The sequence below is a fragment of the Protopterus annectens genome, chromosome 17.part0 (assembly GCF_019279795.1).
Source record: "Protopterus annectens isolate FY-2018-M chromosome 17.part0, PAN1.0, whole genome shotgun sequence".
Classification (NCBI taxonomy): Eukaryota; Metazoa; Chordata; order Ceratodontiformes; family Protopteridae; genus Protopterus; species Protopterus annectens.
In genome coordinates, this window is record NC_056751.1 from 823,640,049 (window position 1) to 823,659,370 (window position 19,322).

Genomic DNA, 19,322 nt, shown 5'->3' on the forward strand with positions numbered 1-19,322 from the left:
CAAGGGACTACCATTCACTCTACCCCATGCCTCCCAAACTCTAACAGACGTATCAGACTATGCATGGGGGGGCTCACCTGGCAGGGAAGTGCATTCAGGGCAAATGGAACCCAAGTCAAATGCACCTGCATATCGATCAAAAAGAAATGTTAGCTGTATGGAATGCTCTGACAGCCTCCAAGGACCACATTCTTCCAGGACAATTAATAGTAAAGGCGGACAACACCACTGTTGTGGTACATAAACAAGCAGGGGGGGTACCCATTCTTACCCCCCCTCTGCAGACTAGCCATGGCTCTGGAACACAGCCTTGAGCTATCAAGTTCATCTACAGGCTCAATTCCTGCCAGGAAAACTAAATGGCAGACGAACTAAGCAGAAATCTCATGGACCCACACGAGTGAAAACTGGAACCCAAGATTTTCAACATGTTGATCAACAAATGGGGGATCCCAGATATAGACCTGTTTGCCTCCCCCCAGAACTACCAATTGGACACATTCTGCACAAGGACTCCCCACAAACAAGCTTGGAAAGTGGATGCTCTGTCCTTCAGCTGGAAAAATCTATCAGTTTATGCCTTTCCCCTTCTGCCTGTCCTCTCCAAAGTACTTCTAAAGATCAAACCGTGCAAGCCAAGGATGATACTGATTGCACCAGACTGGCCACGCCAACAATGGTACCCCCTCTTGCGCAGTGTCTCTCAGCTGGCCCCATGGCACCTGCCTCAGACCCCTACCCTGTTGTCCCAGCAGGAGAGCCAGATTCTGCACCCCCAGCTTCTAACCCTGAACCTGGCAGCCTGGCAAATTACCTAATCTCTCCGTTACCATCCCTCAGTAAACAAGTGTTTGGATGTCATTTTGGAGGCAAGGAGGCCTAGTACTAGAAAATCTTGTGCTGAGAAATGGAAAAGATTCTGTGCCTGGAACCAAACTCAAGGGATGGCCACAGCAGCGCCCAATTTACCTCAGATTTGTCAATACTTAACTGAGATGCTTCACAAGGGCCTTTCCTTTTCCTCCATCAAAATTCACGCCTTAGCCATTTCAGCTCATTACAACACAACTACCCCTCTTTCCTCACCCACTGCTCAAGCAGTTCCTCAGAGGGGCCAAAAACTAAGACCACCCAGGAGAGCCCCAACCCCTGCCTGGGACATTTAATTTTGTATTGGAAAAACTCACTGTTCCTCCTTTTGAGCCAGCTGCAACTGCAGAGTTAAAATTCCTTTCCTGGAAAACAGCTTTCCTTTTAGCAATCACTTCAGCAAGAAGGGTATCTGAATTACAGGCCCTTATGGCAGTGGAGCCTTTCATCCTCTTTCATGCGGATAGGGTGTCCCTCAGGACCAATCCTTCTTTTATGCCCAAGGTGGTATCCAGTGTGGCTCTTAATCAGTCCATTCATTTGCCAACCTTCTTTTCTAATCCACAGAACAAAGGGGAATGGATACTGCACTCCTTAGTTGTGCACAGACAACTTTAGATTTTGCTTGGACAGGACTAAACCTCAAAGGAAATCTGAACTGCTGGTGGCATTTGCTGCAGAGGCAGAGGGGAGGGCTATTTCAAAGCAAACCATTTCTAAATGGATAGGCCATTGCATTCATTTCTGCTATAAGCACCATGGAAAACCTATCCTACAGGGGATTAGACCCCATTCAGCCAGGGCTGCATCTGCCTCTACAGCCTTTCTCGGGGGTGTCCCTACCAGGGACATCCTAGAAGCTGCTACCTGGAGTTCTGTACATACTTTTTCACCAAGCATTACCATTTGCCAATTTTCTCTAAATCCAGAGCTGGCTTTGCCACTGCAGTCTTGCAGGGCCTTGTAGCTGCTCCTAATGCTGTCTAAATTCCTCCTCCCATCCTTAGCTTTGGGAATCTACCAAAATATGATGACTGCAACAGTAAAACACAAAGAACGTAGTACAGTTGTGTACACTTACCATAAATGTAGATGTTCGAGTGTATTCACTGTTGCAGTCCTGGTTACCCTCCCTCCAGCCCTCTGACTTCTTTTGGCTATACCTCTATTCTCCTTTACTATACTTAAAAGCTTTTTGGTGTATTTGCTTTTTTGTTCGAGGTATATCCTTGTATATTTATATTGAATTGCTTCCCATTAAGTGGGGCACCTGACATCTGGGGCAAGAAAAACTGATGTAATGTTATCGGGTGCATGCTTTATATCCCTGACTACCACTGATGCAGGACCCAAGACTTTAATAATCAGGCTGACTGAGGGCTGCTGCAAGCAGATAACCCAAATGTGATGACTGCAACAGTGAATACACTCCAACATCTACATTTATGGTAAGTGTACACAACTATACTTTTTTAATGTCAACAATGACTCCTCTTTCCCGCACCTATTTGACTTATTTGTTACCCTGTTGGAGGTGAAAGTCATGTATCAGAATTGACAGACTGACTCAGTACTGTAGCCAGTGGTGCTGTTGAAGTGAACTGTGATGGTCTTTATTATGGTATGTACATATCTTTTGTTTACATGAAACATTAGTGCAAGACCAGCATGATTCTTTGTAGGGACAGAAGAGACACTGATGGAAACATTGGATGGCTAGTGTAATAACCTAAATGTTTCTGTGATCCCCTTCTTGAAGAGAGACTGCTGTTGTAAGTGTACGTAACACACAACTGTAGTTTACCAGCAGAACAGGGTTCTATATGGAGAGGAACTGCGATAAGTTTTACAGTTATATTGTAGATAAGATTCTCAAGTAACACAATACAGCTCATTGAAGTGTGAAGTCCATTGTTAAGCATGCCTGCTACAGAACACCACTGGTTTTTGAACACTATTTCAGTGGTTTCTCATGTAAGTTTGAAGTGTAAAACTGCAGTTTCTTTTTTTTTTGGTTCATGTGATGTATAAGAAGACTTTAGTGTTTTGACATTTGCCTCTCTTCATAAACTACAAAAAGTGTTGATTATATACCTGTTTTATTCATAAAAAAACGTACGTTATTTGATAGCTTGAGAACATTTGTGATGTGAACAGCTTGTGTTTGTTTGTTGGGCACATCTCAGACAGCACTAGAAATGGGCAGTAGTATCTAATTTTGCACTTTTAATTCAGTGTGGTATTACAGTACCCTCATATTACTTTATTGTCGATATAATGATTCTGGATGAATATAATTTTGTTGTGACACCGTAACTTCAAAATTTTTTATTGTTGCTAGGGCGAGGAAGAGTGGTGATGAGCAGTTGTATTAGAAGTTGTCTGGAATAGCTATGTCAAGAATCTCAATGGCAACACTCAGATCTGCTCTGAGTTACAGCACAATGGTACTAAATATACAGAACCAACGGATATTGCCAACATCCTGGCAGATAGGTTTAGTGCTAACTTTACCCCTCTGTCATCCCCTAAAGGGCCCATCTCTATACCAGAAGAATACAAAGTTCCTGTAATCATGGCTGTAGAGGTAAAAAACACACTATCCAAAGCCAAGAACACCGCATCCATGGGACCTGACGACATCCCAGGCTGTGTTCTACATGAACTACAGAACGAACTGGCACCCCACCTAAGTACCATGTTCAATCATAGCCTCACCTCAGGCTATGTGCCCACTTAAGGGCGCACAGTGACAGTTATCCCACTGCACAAAGGGGGAGCCACCACAGACCCCGGAAACTACTGCCCCATTAGCCTAATGAGCCTGGTCTGCAAGGATATGGAGCGTATCATCATGGAACTTATAAACAATGACATTGGTAATCTCCAAACTCAGGACCCCACCCAGTTCGGGTTTGTAAAAGGCAGATCATGTCTCCTAAACTGATAGACTTCTTTGAAGCAGTCACCAAAGCCATAGATGAGGGTAAGGTGGTTCACACAGCCTATCTAGATGGATAAACTCACTAAACTAGGTATAAATCCCTATGTCACAAGATGGGTTGACAACTGGCTCACTGACAGAACCCACACTGTGAAAGTAGCAGACTCCAAATCCAGCTTCAGACCAGTGACAAGTGGAGTACCACAGGGTTCAGTCTTGGGTCCCCTCCTGTTTGGTATCTACTTCTCTGAAGTACAGGCCAACACAGAAGGTCTTTGGCTAACAAAGTTTGCAGATGACTGCAAACTAGGAGCCATAATCAAAACTCCAAAAGATGTGGACATCCTACAAAAGGGCCTTGCTGAGACAGATGCCTGGTGTCAAAGCCATGGCCTCAAACTCAATGCCAAAAAGTGCATTGCCATTCCTTTTGGTAAAAACTCAGTACCCATGAACTACCACATAGGTGGTAGTCTACTTAACATCGAAAGTGTGATAAGAGACCTTGGGACACAGGTGGAAAGTAGTCTCTCCTTTAATAATCACATCGCCACAGTAGTCAGGAAATCCTTCTATGTGGCACACCTCATCACAAAAGGTTTCTCATCCAGGAAAAAAAGAGGTCATTGTTCCCCTCTACTCGTCACTCATTAGACCCATTATAGAGTACAATGCCCTTTTTGGTATGTACCTCACAAGACATCTACAACTGGAAAGGCCACAGAAATACCTCACAAAGAGGATTACCGGCCTCAAAGAGATGCCCTATGCAGACAGTCTAAAAAAACTGCAGCTTTACTCCATTGCATATCGCCTACTCAGAGGCGATCTCTGTCTAACACACAAAGCTATGTCAAACCCAGAGCTTTTAGACATGCTCCACTTAAATAAATCCCAATCCCTACGAGCTACACGCTCTAGGGACCTAAACCTCATCACCACAATAAACAGAACGTGCTGGAGGGATAGATTCCTGTCCCAGAGACTTCCCATACTCTGGAACAAACTACCTATCTATATCAAACAAAGCTCCTCATTAGCACTGTTCAAGAAAAATCTTGATGATTGGATGGGAGATAGGAAATTCACCCCGGGGATCACTTCTGTGGCTCTGCTCGACAGGGGCACAGGAAAATAATTTTCTTGGGTGGCGAAAGCCAGAGTACCTTTGGCTAGGCTTATATAGGCCCTAGGGCTAATGGCCTAGTACCTACCTATGAACGTATGAACCTATGAATAACTGTGGTGCATCACAGTGTCGGGGTTAGGTTGATGCTCAGTGTCTTGTTTGGGAACTCATCCCCCAACCCATCAGGCACATTTGTTGCTACTTAATCTTGAATCCAGTGGAATATGTCACAAGACACAAAACGCATGTAGCATCTGGTTTGGAAATTGCATAGTTTTGTTTTCTTGAGATAGTAAAATGTTACTTGTAATTGTGTATTCTGAAAATTAAAGCAGAGTGTCTTATTTTTATGGATGTTGTCAACAAATTTCTACTCCTTTCTCAAGAATGCTGATGTTTCTGGAAAGTGAAAATGTTTAAAAATTTGTTTCCACAGGTCATCGAGCTTGACTTTGATCAGCTGCCTGAAGGAGACGAAGTCATCAGTATTCTTAAACAAGAACATACCCAACTGCACATATGGATAGCTTTGGCGGTAAGTGTTCTCCGAAATTCATTTAAGATTTGTGTGTTTGTGTTTTGGTCTACTGCAGGTTTAATTTCTTGTTTTGAAACGCTTTGTTCATTTTTTTTATTCTCTTTTAATAAAGAGTAATATAAAACAAATAACTATTTACATGCATCTACAGCTGTGTACTGTATAAATCTAGTACAAATTAACAACAGTTAAAAGTTTTTCAAGCAAATCTTGTTTAGCCAAGACTTAAATGTATGTGTAACGTTAGTTCTCATCCTAATCGTTTGCAACTCACTACTGCATACTATTTTTGCCTTACTAAAAATTTCAGCACAAGAGGGAGTAGTTTTAGATTTCCAATTATTGGTTATTATTTTCCTAGCCATTGCTAGTGCAGACCAAATGAGAGGTGCTTGACCCTTGGAATTATTTTGGGGATTGGAGAATTAAATAAAATCAAATTCTTGGAAATATTACATTTATCCAGCCACAATGCTTGAATAAAGTTATTAATTTCTAATTTCTTTCCAAAAGGGGAAGATTGACCTCACATTAATACACCATATGTATCCAATCTGTTGTTACATCAGAATCACGTCTTCAGAATTTGATTCTGCTTGTGAAAAACTTTTCAAAAGCAAACTTCACGTTACTTAAGACTGAGGTGGAAAGTTTCAAACCTCCCATGCTAAAGGATAATGCTGTCCAAGCTGCAAAATCCTTTACTAATGCATTCTACGGGCACCTACAAGAATGCATGGCTCGTGCTATCCCAAGCAAAACCGAGACTCACTCCAAGAAAAGGAAACCAATCTGGTGGACCCCTGCCATAAACAAGCTATACAATAGAAGGAGGAAACTAGTACAGAAAAGAGTAAAATCCCAAGAACGGAAGACATCCGTGATCAGTATCTGCAAGAAACTACGCTCCCTCATAAAATCATCCAAAGCAAGCTTCGAAAGAAAAATTGCCAAGAACTCTAAAGATAACCACAAGGCATTCTTTAGCTGTGTCAAGAATCTTAAGTGGCAATGCTCAGATCTGCTCGGAGTTCGTGCAGAATGGCACAAAATACACTGAACCGACCGATATCGCCAACATCCTGGCAGACAGGTTCAGTGCAAATTTCACCCCCAAAAGGGCCCATAACCATACCAGAAGAATGTAGACCCCCTGAAATCACTGACACTGTTGTTAAAACATCCCTCTCCAAAGCCAAAAACGCAGCATCAGTGGGACCGGACGGTGTCCCAGGCTGCGTCCTACTTGAGCTCAAAGATGAACTTAACCCCTCACCTAAACACTGTTCAGATTCAGCCTCTCCACAGGCTACGTACCCATAGAGTGGCGCACAGCAATGGTTATTCCGCTCCACAAAGGTGGAGCCACAACAGACCCTGGGAACTATTGCCCTTTAAGCCTGACTAGCTGGGTCTGCAAGGCTACGAAGCGCATCATCATGGAATTCATTAACAGAGACCTTGGTAACCTCCAAACACTGGACCCTACCCAGTTCAGCTTTAAGGGCAGATCATGCCTCCTAAACCTGATGGACTTCTTTGAGACTGTTACCAAGGCTATATATGAGGGAAAGGTGGTACACACAGCCTACCTAGGCCTCGCAAAGGCCTTTGACACCATTCCTCATTCTGGTGTTATAGACAAGCTCACCAGCCTGAACATAAACCCCTACGTCATAAGATGGGTTGCCAACTGGCTCATGGACAGAACCCACATGGTGAGAGTTGTGGGAGCTAGGTCCGACTCTAAACCGGTTACAAGTGGCGTTCTCCAGGGCTCAGTCCTAGGACCCCTCCTGTTCGGCATGTACTTCTCAGAGGTACAGGCAAGCACAAGAGGACTATGGCTGACAAAGTTCGCAGACGACTGCAAACTAGGGGCTATAATTGACTCTCCAGCTGACACAGGCATCCTCCAGAAGGGTCTCACTGAGACCGGGTACCTGATGTCAAAGTCATGGCCTCAAGCTAAATGCCAAAAAGTGCATAGTCATCCCCTTTGAAAAAAACAAAGTGCCCACAAACTCCCATATAGGTGGTAGTCACCTAAATACGGAAGACATAATAAGGGATCTGGGGACCCAAATAGATAGTAATCTCTCCTTTGATGATCACATTGCCAAAGTGGTTAGAAAATCCTTCTGTGTGGCCCACCTAATCACAAAAGGGTTCACATCCAGATCAAAAGAGGTCATTGTGTCCTTCTTCATCTCTCATCAGACCCATCATAGAATAAAATGCCCATTTGGGATGTACCTTACAAGACACCTGCAACAGCTGGAAAGACCACAGAAGTACCTCACCAAGAGGATTACTGGCCTCAAACAGATGCCCTATGCAGCTAGACTGAAGAAACTCCAGCTGTACTCCGTTGCATAACGCCTACTCAGAGGTGATCTCTGCCTGACATACAAGGCCGTGTCCAACCCAGAATTGATGGACATGCTCCACCTAAAGAAAACCATATCCCCTTGAGCCACACACTCTCTAGGGATCTAAACCTCACTACAACAATAAATAGGATGCGCTGGAGGGATAGATTCCTGTCCCAGATAACTTCCCATGCTTTGGAACAGGATTCCGGTCTACGTTAGGCAGAGCTCCTCACTAACACTCTCTTCAAGAGAAACCTTGACAAGTGGATGGGAAACAGAAAATTTACCCCAGGGATCACTTCAGTGGCTTTGCTGGACAGAGGCACAGGGAACTATTCTAAGGGGGCGGCGAAAACCAACACATTCTGGCTAGGCTTATAAATGCCTTCGGGCAGATAGCCTAGTACCTACCTATGAACCTATGATTTGCACACAGCTTTTGTAGCTATGTATAAATCAAGAATTTCCAGGTGAATTTTTTCAAATATAAAGAGGATGTAGTTTTTTCTGTTCACTTTTTTATCTTCTTCAGTAAAATTTCTGTTATTGGAATTCTTCCACAAAAATTGACAAGTGTTTATTTAAGTATAATCTAATGTAAGAATTCTATACATTTGTGATAAGTAAGACTTATTTTCCATTGCTTTATTATTAATATTAATTAGGAATTCCAATATTTGGGGGAAAGATTTCTTATTCAAGTTAAATATTATATTTCTCTTTGAGTTTACAAACTTACATATTTGTAGTATTAAACAATTATTAGAGTCATGACTGTATGTAGGCATCAAGTTTTCAACAGTATGTGTTGCGGTTCAAATTAAAAGTTGATGCCAGTAGATCTAAAAGAACAATATAACTTAATTTATCATTCTGGTGAAGTTGTGAGTATCTAAGCATTCATTTGTATACGCTATTGGAAATGTTGAAAGGATTAAATCTCTATTAATTAGAATATATAAACTTCGGGAAGAAAGAATATGCCACAGTGGTGCAGCGGTAGCGTTGTCTCCTCACAGCAAGAGGTTCTCCCATTCGATTCTCTGCTGGAGTGCCTTCTGTGTGGAGTCTGCATGTCCTTCCTGTGGTTGAGTGGCGTTCGAAAGACATGCGTGAATGGGTGTGCCTTCATTGAAGGTTGGGTGTTCGGCTGGCACCTCGGCACCGTAAAAATCTACTGCCAATCATTAGCGGACCGGAGTTCCACTGTGGCGACCCCAACCGGAAAAAGCCGAAATAAGAACAGGGAATTTGATTAGAAGAATTGTTTCCATTTAAACGATCTTTTTAATAGTCAATCAAAACTATTGGGAACTATTTGTTTTTGACAGGTAGCAATATGTTTATTGTTTTTAGATAATATTACCTGATATATTGGATTCCATTTTGATTCATATGATGAAATTATCCACAATGCAGTAATTTTAACAATGGTTGAAGTAGCATACAGTTGAATATCAGGAATCCCATTCCACCATTTTCCCAACATTTTGTATACCAATTAAAAGAAACTCTTGGTTTATTGGGATGCCAAAGAAATTGAAGTGGAATGTTGTTAATTCTTTTTCATTAATATTTTTGGTGGAGATGATAATTATTGCATAACAAATAAATAATATTTTAGGGAGAATTAGCATCTTAATTAAGGGTTCTTCCATAGTAAAGAAAAAATTATTCCAACCTGTGACTAGATTAAAATTATCGATAACCTTTTGAAAATTCAGTTGTATAATTTCTTTACTATTGAATGTGAAGATGATACCAAGATATTTAATTTGAATGTTACTCCAGTTTAAATCAGAATATTTTTGTATGAGTCTTTTAATTCCATTTAAAGTTTGAAATGGTGTCTAATTGCCTCAGAAATAATTTATATGTTCTATTTCCTGTATTTCCTATTGCAAGTAGAATGTCGTCCACAAAGGGTTGATGGTTACAAATCATCTTCAATTTTTATACTGTAAATGCTACTGTTTGCCTTAATGAAGTTAGCAAAAGGTTCCATCACTAATGCAAAAAGTAGTGGGGATAGTTGGCATTTTTGTTAAGTATGCCTTTGTAATTTAAAGGAATTGGAAAGAAAGGAGCCTATTTTGAAGTAAGCACAAGAATTAATTTAGAACTTTGAAATTAGTGCTATTAGCTCAGCTGAGAAGGTATATTATTTTAAGTGCCTTAAATAAGGCCAGTTGACCGAGTCAAAAGCTTTGTCTAAATCAATACTAATGATAGAAAGTTCTTTTTATTTGTGTTTGCATAGTTTATTGGTGTGTTTATTGCACCTGTCAAAATAAAACCTGTTTGATCATTGTTAATCTAGTAATACTGAAATTAGTTAATTCTGTTGACTAAACTAGACATGAAAATCTTTTAGTTAACATTTCAGAATGAAATGAGTCTATAAGAAAAACACTTTGTAGGGTCTTTATCTTCTTTTAGAGTAGGTGAGATGAGAGAACCTGAAAAGTAGTCTTTGTTTCTCTGAAAGCTAGTATAAAGACTATGTTATCTGGCAATAGTTTATATACTTCAGGCATAAGAACTTGTAAACCAGGAGCCTTATTATTTTTTTAACTTTTTTTAATTTGATCTTAATTTCTTTTCAAGTAAATGGGCTATCATTTTTTAATTCATTTAATTTATTTTTTATATTTCCCTTTTAGAATAGATGTTCATCGTGTGACACTGCTGCAGTCATTACACTTGGGTTATCCTGCCGTCAGGCGGTACCCCAGCCGGCCTGAGTTCCAAAGTCCTGGCCCGGCGTCGGTTGCTGTCGCCTCCTCCCTGACGTCAGTGCGATAGGGGTATATAAGATGCAGCCGACGCTATTTTCTTCAGTCTTTCTTGCCGTGCGGTGCCCGAAGCAAAAACAGTTCGCAAGTGCCGGTCACCTACTCCTGAGATTTTCATTCCGAATCCAGAACCGAAGTCTTCTACAAAGCTAAGTACCCCGTTGGGGAAACTTTTTCTTGCCTCAGACCAATGTTAGTAAAAGTTAATAACTGTATTTCTTGTGGGAAGCAAATACCTCATAAGGATTTCCATTCTTATTGTATGCCATGCCTAGGCCCGGACCACGACGTTACTGCTTGTCGGTTTTGTGTTAGGTTTAATAAGCGCACTATTAAACGTCGGTTTGATTTTGCCCGACATTACTTTGGTAGAAAATTTAATTATACCATGCCGTCGGAACTTCCAATGACCGGTATTCATAAAAAGCGCAAAAGACAAGGACAGGCATCCGAGGCTCAAAACTGATGACAAAGCCTCTTCTAGGCCAGTCACCAGTTCTCCAGTTTTCAGTGAGGCGCCTTCGCAGCCCCTGATGACCGCTTCTGCAGAACCACAGGCCGCCCCTGACCCCCACGTGGCGATGGCTGAGCCTTCGGATGCACTAGCTTATTTCAGCAGACCGAAACCGATCCTGCAGAGGGATCCGGTGTACCTGAGCTACCCGCAGCTTCAGAGGGTGTCTTCAGACCTACTCAGCTAAGCATTAAATCCTCTTCTAAGTCAAAGCCTCCTTTAAAAACTAAGAAACAAGTACAGCATTCTCCAGGACAGGCCTCCATGCCTAAGAAACAAATGCTCAAAATGGCCGAAGACCTAATCACTCTGATCAGGGGTTCCCATCCCCCACCTGATAAAAGGCCTAGACACCCATCCCCCACCTGATAAAAGGCCTAGACAGGATGCAGATTATGGTTCATCCGACCAGGGGTCCATTTCCTCAGATTCATCCTCAGACCTGGGATACTCTTTACCCCCTTATGAGGATTCTGATGCTGAGGAATCTATTCCATCAGCCTCTCCGCCTGAGGACTACTCCTTTGGGGAAACCTTACATACCATGAGAGAGCATTTCCATTGGGAAGGCCAGGATTATTCAGAATCCAAGAAAAGGCTCAGAGACTCCTCAACACAGACCCCTGGCTATTCCACCAGTGCTAGATATTGTGGATGCTGTGTACACTGAATCCAGCTTAAATCCTGATTCCTTACCTCAAGCTCCACTTAAACCGGACAGATATTACAGAGTCCCTGACTCTCACAAATTTCTGTATAAAAGCCCTGTTGCTGATCCTGAAACTATTTCTCAGGGACCCAAAGGGGCTAAGGCCTCATTAGCAAAGAACCCAGTTCCGTCTGACAGATTCCAGAGCACAAGACAGATTGGGGAAAGAAAGTATATACGTCTGCAACTTTAGCAATGAGAGCCTTAAATTGCCAGTTTCACATGCTAAAATCTCAGCAATTTTTGATGTCTCAGTTGAAACAAAAAAATGCTTCCAGATACAGATCCTCCTAATTTTAAAGAAATGCAGGATTTATTGCATGCCGCTGAACAAGTGGGAAAGCATACTTTGCAATGTGGTTTTGATTCTTTAGAGGCCTCATGCAGAGCAGCAGTTACAGGCTCTGTCATTAGAAGACATGCATGGTTAAAAGAACATATGTTACCAGATCTTGTTAAAGCTAAATTACTGGATGCACCTTTACAGCAGGATGTTTTATTTGGAGTTAAGGCAGAAGCAGTATTAAAGAAAATGGAGGATAAGGCAAAATCTATGCAAACAGTGAAGGATTTTCTTATAGGTTCAGCCTCGATTTAGTAGAAACTGGCCAACAAAGAATTGGTCCTTTCCAGTTGATGACAGACCTCAAAGGGGGAGATACCAGACGGCCAAGAGGTAGAGGTCAACCACAAGGTCCTTACAGGCCTCGACAGTGGGGTGCATCAGGCCAGAAAGAAGGGGAAGACAGGCACCAACCATATAAAAAACAGCCCCAATGACTTCCCACTCCAGCTGCCAAACAACTCACTCTTGGCAGCCCCTTTGGGAGGAAAACCTGGCACTTTTCTATCACAGTTGGCATATGATCACCCAAGACAAATGGGTTCTCAATATTATTTCAAAAGGTTACAGGTTCCACTTTCACACTCTGCCAAGATTAAAAGGAATGCCAAATCTGCCACTAAATCAATGGGCAGAGGCCCCAAAACAAATTATGGCACTCATGAACATGGGAGCTATTCACAAGGTACCACCACAGGAACAAGGGCAAGGATTTTACTCAAGACTCTTTCTGGTTCCCTGAAAAGACAAAACCTGGAGGCCCATTCTGGATCTTTCTTCACTAAACACTTACCTGGATGTTCCGAAATTCAAAATGTTGACGTTACAGCAGCTTCTTCCCATGCTGGGCAAGCAAGCTTGGCTCGTGACTTTGGACCTCAAGGAGGCATACCTGCATGTCCCTATCAGACAAAACAGAAGATACCTCAGGTTCTTAGCTGGTCCAATGCACTATCAATTCTCTGCACTGCCCTTTGGATTATCTACTGCGCCCAGGGTCTTCACAAAGTGCCTGGCACCAGTAATTGCATTTTGCAGACAGAAAGGAATTCAAATTTACTCATACCTGGACGACTGCCTGATTCAAGCAGAGCGCAAGGACATTCTTCTACAGCATCTGGCATTTGTAAAAAAGTTATTAAGTTGCCTGGGGTACACAGTAAACGAAAAGAAATCAAAACTAGTGCCCTCACAAGAGATAATATTCCTGGGTGCCAGCTTGAACACAACAGCCCAGATGGCTTTTCTCACGCCAGACAAGCAAGGACAACTGACACAGTACTTTCAATTGATGGCAACAAAGACCCAACTCCCTGCAAGAAACATTCTGCAGGCCTTGGGCTACATGGCATCTTGCATACTACTAATTCCATATGCCAGACTGCATATGAGGAAACTACAATGGTACCTAAAGTGTGTATGGTCTCAACACTGTCAAAGTTTGGAAACGGTTATACCACTAATACCTTGCCTTCAACAGGAGTTTCAATGGCGGGCTCAAGCTTGTCACCTCAACCCACAGCCAGGCAAACATTGACAACGCCTGGGGAGCACACATGGCAGGAAAATGTATTCAGGGCAAGTGGTCCGCTGAACAAAGGCAACTTCACATCAATCAAAAAGAGATGCTAGCTGTACAATGCCCTTATAGCTTTCAAGGACCTGTTGCATCCAGGACAACTACTACTAAAGACGGACAACACCACAGTTATGTGGTACATAAGCAAGGGGGCACTCACTCCTACCCCCTCTGCAGACAAGCCATGACCTTGTGGAACACAGCTATAAACTGTCAAGTTAATCTACAAGCACAATTCCTGCCATGAGAGAAAAACACACTGGCAGACAACTTAAGCAGAAATATCATGGATCCCCATGAATGGGAATTGAATCCTCAAATGTTCAGAATGATAACAAAGAAATGGTGGAGCCCGGACATGGATCTGTTTGCCTCCCCAATAAATTACCAGCTAAAGAAATTCTGCACAAGGAGTTACCATCCACAAGCATGGAAAGTGGATGCCCTCTCATTCAGCTGGACAAGCCTACAAGTATACACTTTTCCACCACTGCCTCTTCTACCAAAGGTACTCATAAAAGCCAGGCAAGAAGAGCCAAAAATGATCCTGATTGGGTACCAGTGCTGGCATGGCCAGTCTGGTGCAATCTTAAAAAACCTAGCACAAGGACCACCCTGGATTTTGCCTCAAATACCACATCTGCTGTCGCAGCCAACAATCAGTTACTCCACAGCCAGCTAAAGACACTAAACCTAGCTGCATGGAAGATTCCCTAGCCACGCAAGCAATGCCTGTCTCCAAAGCAGTTATGGATGTCATTCTGGAGGCCAGAAGGCCTAGTACCAGGAAAGCCTACTCGGATAAATGGAAGAGATTCTGTGCCTGGAACCAGGCTCACAGCCTTGATCCTCTTGTGCCAAACATTCCTCAGATACTACAATATTTGACTGAGATGCTGGACAAAGGCCTCTCCTTTTCATCCATCAAGATCCACGCCTCTGCCATCGCTGCACATTATAACACGGATCCACCAATTTTCTCTAATACTTGGCTAAAACAGTACCTCAGAGGGGCTAAAAACATAAGACCGCCTCAGAGCACCTACTCCAACTTGGGACCTCAACTTTGTTTTGGAAAAAACTAACTTTACCACCTTTTGAACCAGCTAGCATGGCATAATTAAAATACATTTCTTGGAAAACTGCTCTGCTCCTGGCAATAACGTCTGCAAGAAGAGTTTCAGAATTACAGGCACTAATGGCAGTGGAACCTTTCCTCATTTTCCACCAGGACAGGGTGTCCTTAAGAACTAACCCTACGTTTATGCCTAAGGTGGTTTCAAGTGTGTCTCTAAACCAAACCATTCACTTGCCTACTTTTTATCCAAATCCACAGAATAAAGGGGAAAGACTACTGCATTCATTGGACATTCACAGGCAGTTACGCTTCTACTTGGACAAAACCAAAGCTTTCAGAAAATCTGAGCAATTATTGGTAGCGTATGCTGCAGCAGCAGCACAGGGAAAATCTATTTCAAAACGGACTATTTCCAAATGTATAGGACATTGCATACATTTCTGCTATACGCACCATGGAAAACCTAAAACCTATGCCTAACAGCATTAGATCTCACTCCACCAGGGCAACAGCCACTTCAACTGCCTACCTCAGAGGAGTACCTACCAAGGATATTTTGGAAGCAGCAACATGGAGTTCTGTGCATACCTTCACCAAGCATTACCATCTGCCGCTATACTCTTCCAGAGCTGGCTTCGTTTCTGCAGTGCTGCAGGGCCTTATAGCCACCCCTAATGCCTTATAGAACCAACCACCCTACCTCAGCTTTGGGATTCTACCCAAGTGTAATGACTGCAGCAGTTCACACAATGAACATAGTACAGTTTTGTACCTACCATAAATGTAGATGTTTGAGTGTAGACACTGCTGCAGTCCAGGTTACCCTCCCTCCTTCCCCTCTTACTGGCTAATACGTACTTAGTTCCTCTACCTTTTTTTCTACCTATGGGGAGTATTTGCTGGTAGCTGAAAGTGTGATGTTTGCATTTCTTATGTATGTTTTATTAGCAATTTGAATTGCCTACCTATTTGGGGGCACCTGACATCTGGGGCAAGAAAAACTGAAGAAAATAGCGTCGGCTACATCTTGTATACCCCTGTCGCACTGACATCAGGGAGGAGGCGACAGCAACCGACGCCGGACCAAGACTTTGGAACTCAGGCTGGCTGGGGTACCGCCTGATGGCAGGATAACCCAAGTGTAATGACTGCAGCAGTGTCTACACTCGAACGTCTACATTTATGGTAGGTACAAAACTGTACTTTTCTGTTATCGCATCATTGAATAAGCTATTTGAAATGTTTATATTTTCATAAAATGTTCTAAAACTCTCGGGAATACCCTTAATATCAGATCTGAAGTATTTACTTCATTTGCTCTGCAACCTGTGGGTATCGGATCCAACTTCGGATCCGAGCCGGCAGCTTACCAAGCTCCAAGATCTGAGCTCCTAGCTCCTCCCCCCCTACCCATAATCCCCTGCTACCAACCACATTACCTCGGATCGTTTTTTGCCGCGGCTGAAGAAGCTTTACTTTTGAAGAGCTCCTGGCTGGGTGAGATCATTTTCAATCTTTTTTTCACCAAAAAACTTCAAAATCGAGTGTGTGTGTGTTAGTAAAAACCTTCTATCCCCTTGTTTGTTAGTTTTTTAAAATTTTATTGGTACAGTAGTTAGTTTTCTTGTCACTCCCCCTCCCTCCTTAGCGTTTGGGTGTGTGTGTGAGTGGTTCAACATGGCGGAAGGGCCTAAGGCCATTTTTTCCAAATGTACTGAGTGTGGCCACAAGCTTTCCCCAGCTGATGGCCACACTCAGTGCGTTTTGTGCCTGGGGGCAGCCCATCTCTCAGAGGCCTGCCAGATCTGCGCGGCCTTTAACCCTCGGGCACTTCGGGATAGGAAGAACAAGCTGATCCTGGCGGGAAAGCTCCCCCAGGAGTCAGCTTCTTCTTCCTCTCCTGTTCGGGCTCCGTCTGCCTCAGCAGCCTCGGCGCCCTCTGTTCCCCCAGCTCTACCCGGGACTCAACCTCCCACTTCGGGTTTGAGCTCTGGGGAAACTAGTGCCTCCTCAACTAAGGAGAAGAGGCACAAGGATAAGGAAGGGACATAGATCCCATAAAAGGCGGACCGAGTCTCACCCCTCGGCTCCGCCAGCTAAAATAACTAAGTCTCCTTCGGGGGTCTCCGGATCCTTCTCCTCTCGGCTCCGTTCGCCTAGCTTCTCGCCGGAGAAGGAAGATCGGTCTCCCTCGAGGTCGTCGAGGCGGCCCTCCCGGCCCGCCTCGACTACCTCTTCCAGTTCAACAAAAAGCATCTCCGAAGCAGATATGGATCGGATGATGCGTCGGTTCTTACAGACCCAAATGCAGATGGGGGTGCTCTTGTCTCCCCCCCTCTCTGGGGGGGAGTGCGGTCCCCATGTTTGCCCCGATCACTCCTTCTCAGACTCATTTTCGGATCTCGGAGTCATCGGATCCCTGCCCATTCGGACCCAGGGAATTGTCGGCGCCGATAGCGCTTGTCTCTTCGCCGACTATGCCCTCGAGCTTGTCGGATCTGAGCTCTCGGGGCCGACGGCTGAGCATCGGATCCGAAGGAGTTGTTGTTTCTTCGGAGCTGTTGGGTTCGGAGCGCACCTCTCGGCGCCGACTGCTTCGGCTCCAACCCCGATCCCTGCCTCTGAGCCGAGGACATTGCTCTCAGAGGCTGGCGAGGGTGAATCTCCTTCGGCTTTTGAGGTAGTGGAGAGGGTACTGTCGAGATCCTCCAGATCCCCGGTTCGGGCTGTGGATCCACCCGTACCCCCACTGTATGAGGGTCTGTCTTCCATCATCCGACCATCGGGACAGCCTGCCCAAGCCCTCCAGCTAGTTCCTGTTGAGGAACAACAACCCGTGGACGAGCCCTCTTCGGATAGCCCCACCGAGGAGGTTCCTCGGAAACGTCAGTGTAAAAGGAGGCGCCTGGACTCCCCCGAGTCTGTTACCACTGACACGGACTTAGATGATAGGGAGAGTTCCCCAAGGTCACCCCCTGAAAATGTCTCCTTTGGAGACGTCATGGAAATGTTGCGTATTAGAGGGGGGTGGTCTGCCCAAAAACCTTCCCTTGATGAGTCCGTGTTCCTGGAGGCGTTTGAGGCAGGCCCATCTACTTCTTGGGTGTCCCCTCCGGCCGACCCCCTGGTGGACTTAATTACCACCAGGGCGTGGAAGGAGCCCGACACCATGGAGCCAATACCTAGGCGTCCTGACAAAATACTGAGCCCCCCCACAGATAGGCAATCGTGGGCCAAAGGATCCCCTGTTGATGCCATGTTGGTGGCGGCGGCCACCAAGAAAGAACTCGCTCAGGAGAGTTCTCTGGTCCACCCGCCAGATAAAGAATCTCAAGCGTTGGACTGGATTGGGAAGCGGATGTTTGCTTCAGCGACCTTTTCTATAAGGGTGCTGAACTATATGGCACATACCATCAGGCTACAGCGAGACTTGATCAAGGAATACGCTGCAGCTCCCCCAGAGTCCATGTCGGTCGGAGACAGGAATGTGTTTACGACACGAATGGCCACTCTGAAATCCATCTCCAGTACGTCTATGCGGTTTCTCTCTCATGATTCGGAGGGAGCCGCTAGAGCCAGCGGAGCAGGGATCGTCTTACGACGTCACGCCTGGCTCCGTCTTTGCGACTTCGCGGATCCCTTCAAGGCGCCCTTTGCGAACGCTCCCTTTGACGGTTCTGCTCTTTTCGGCAAGACTGTTCGCGATACGCTGGTCCAAAGCGAAAAGGACGGGAAGACGCTGTCTGCCATCGGAGTCCGCTTCTCTAGTCCCCAAAGATCCTTCTCCAAGAATCGGAGGGGACAAAAGAAGCTGTGGTCTCAGCATTCCCATCCAGTTGTGGACCACTCATCCTCTCGAGGCAGAGGAGAACAAGGTGGATGCCGGCCCAGAGGCAGAGGGGGGGGCCGCGTAATTTCGGGTCTAGAGAACCTTTCTCGGACAGACCCGCGCAGCAGCCCTGAGAGCTTGCCCGACTGTCCCTCTCTGGAGGCAGTCGGGGGGGGGGCGGTTGACGGAGCACCTGTCAAACTGGAAGTCCCTTACAACGGATCGATGGGTGCTCCGTTTCATTTCCAGAGGTTACTTCATTCCTTTCCTAAATCTTCCCCCCAAAACCAGACACCTCCCCGATGTACCACCCGATCAGAGGGAGGCGGCGGCTTTAGAAATTTTAAAGCTGCTAAGAAAGAGAGCCATCCAGCCCGTCCCCCCAGATCAGTCGGGATTGGGTTATTACTCGAGGTTCTTTTTGGTGCCAAAGAAAACGGGGGACCTCAGACCCATCTTAGACCTTTCCGCTCTGAACCTGTTTATACCCAAGGAAAAGTTCTGGATGGTCACTCTTCAATCTATCCTCCCCCTTCTGCGGGAGAACGACTGGATGTGCTCCATAGACCTCAAGGATGCGTACTACCACATTTTAGTGGACAGACTATCCAGGAGGTTT

At 44.6% G+C, this 19,322-nt stretch overlaps 1 protein-coding gene across 1 annotated transcript in view; it reads left to right on the top strand.

The window, feature by feature from the left end:
• The window catches only part of CTR9 (CTR9 homolog, Paf1/RNA polymerase II complex component), a 1,518,941-nt gene that overhangs the window by 43,145 nt on the left and 1,456,474 nt on the right, over nt 1–19,322 (top strand). Inside the window, exon 2 of the mRNA XM_044059132.1 lies at nt 5,380–5,478. Coding sequence (XP_043915067.1) covers nt 5,380–5,478 — 99 coding nt within the window. The remainder of the gene's footprint in view (nt 1–5,379; nt 5,479–19,322) is intronic.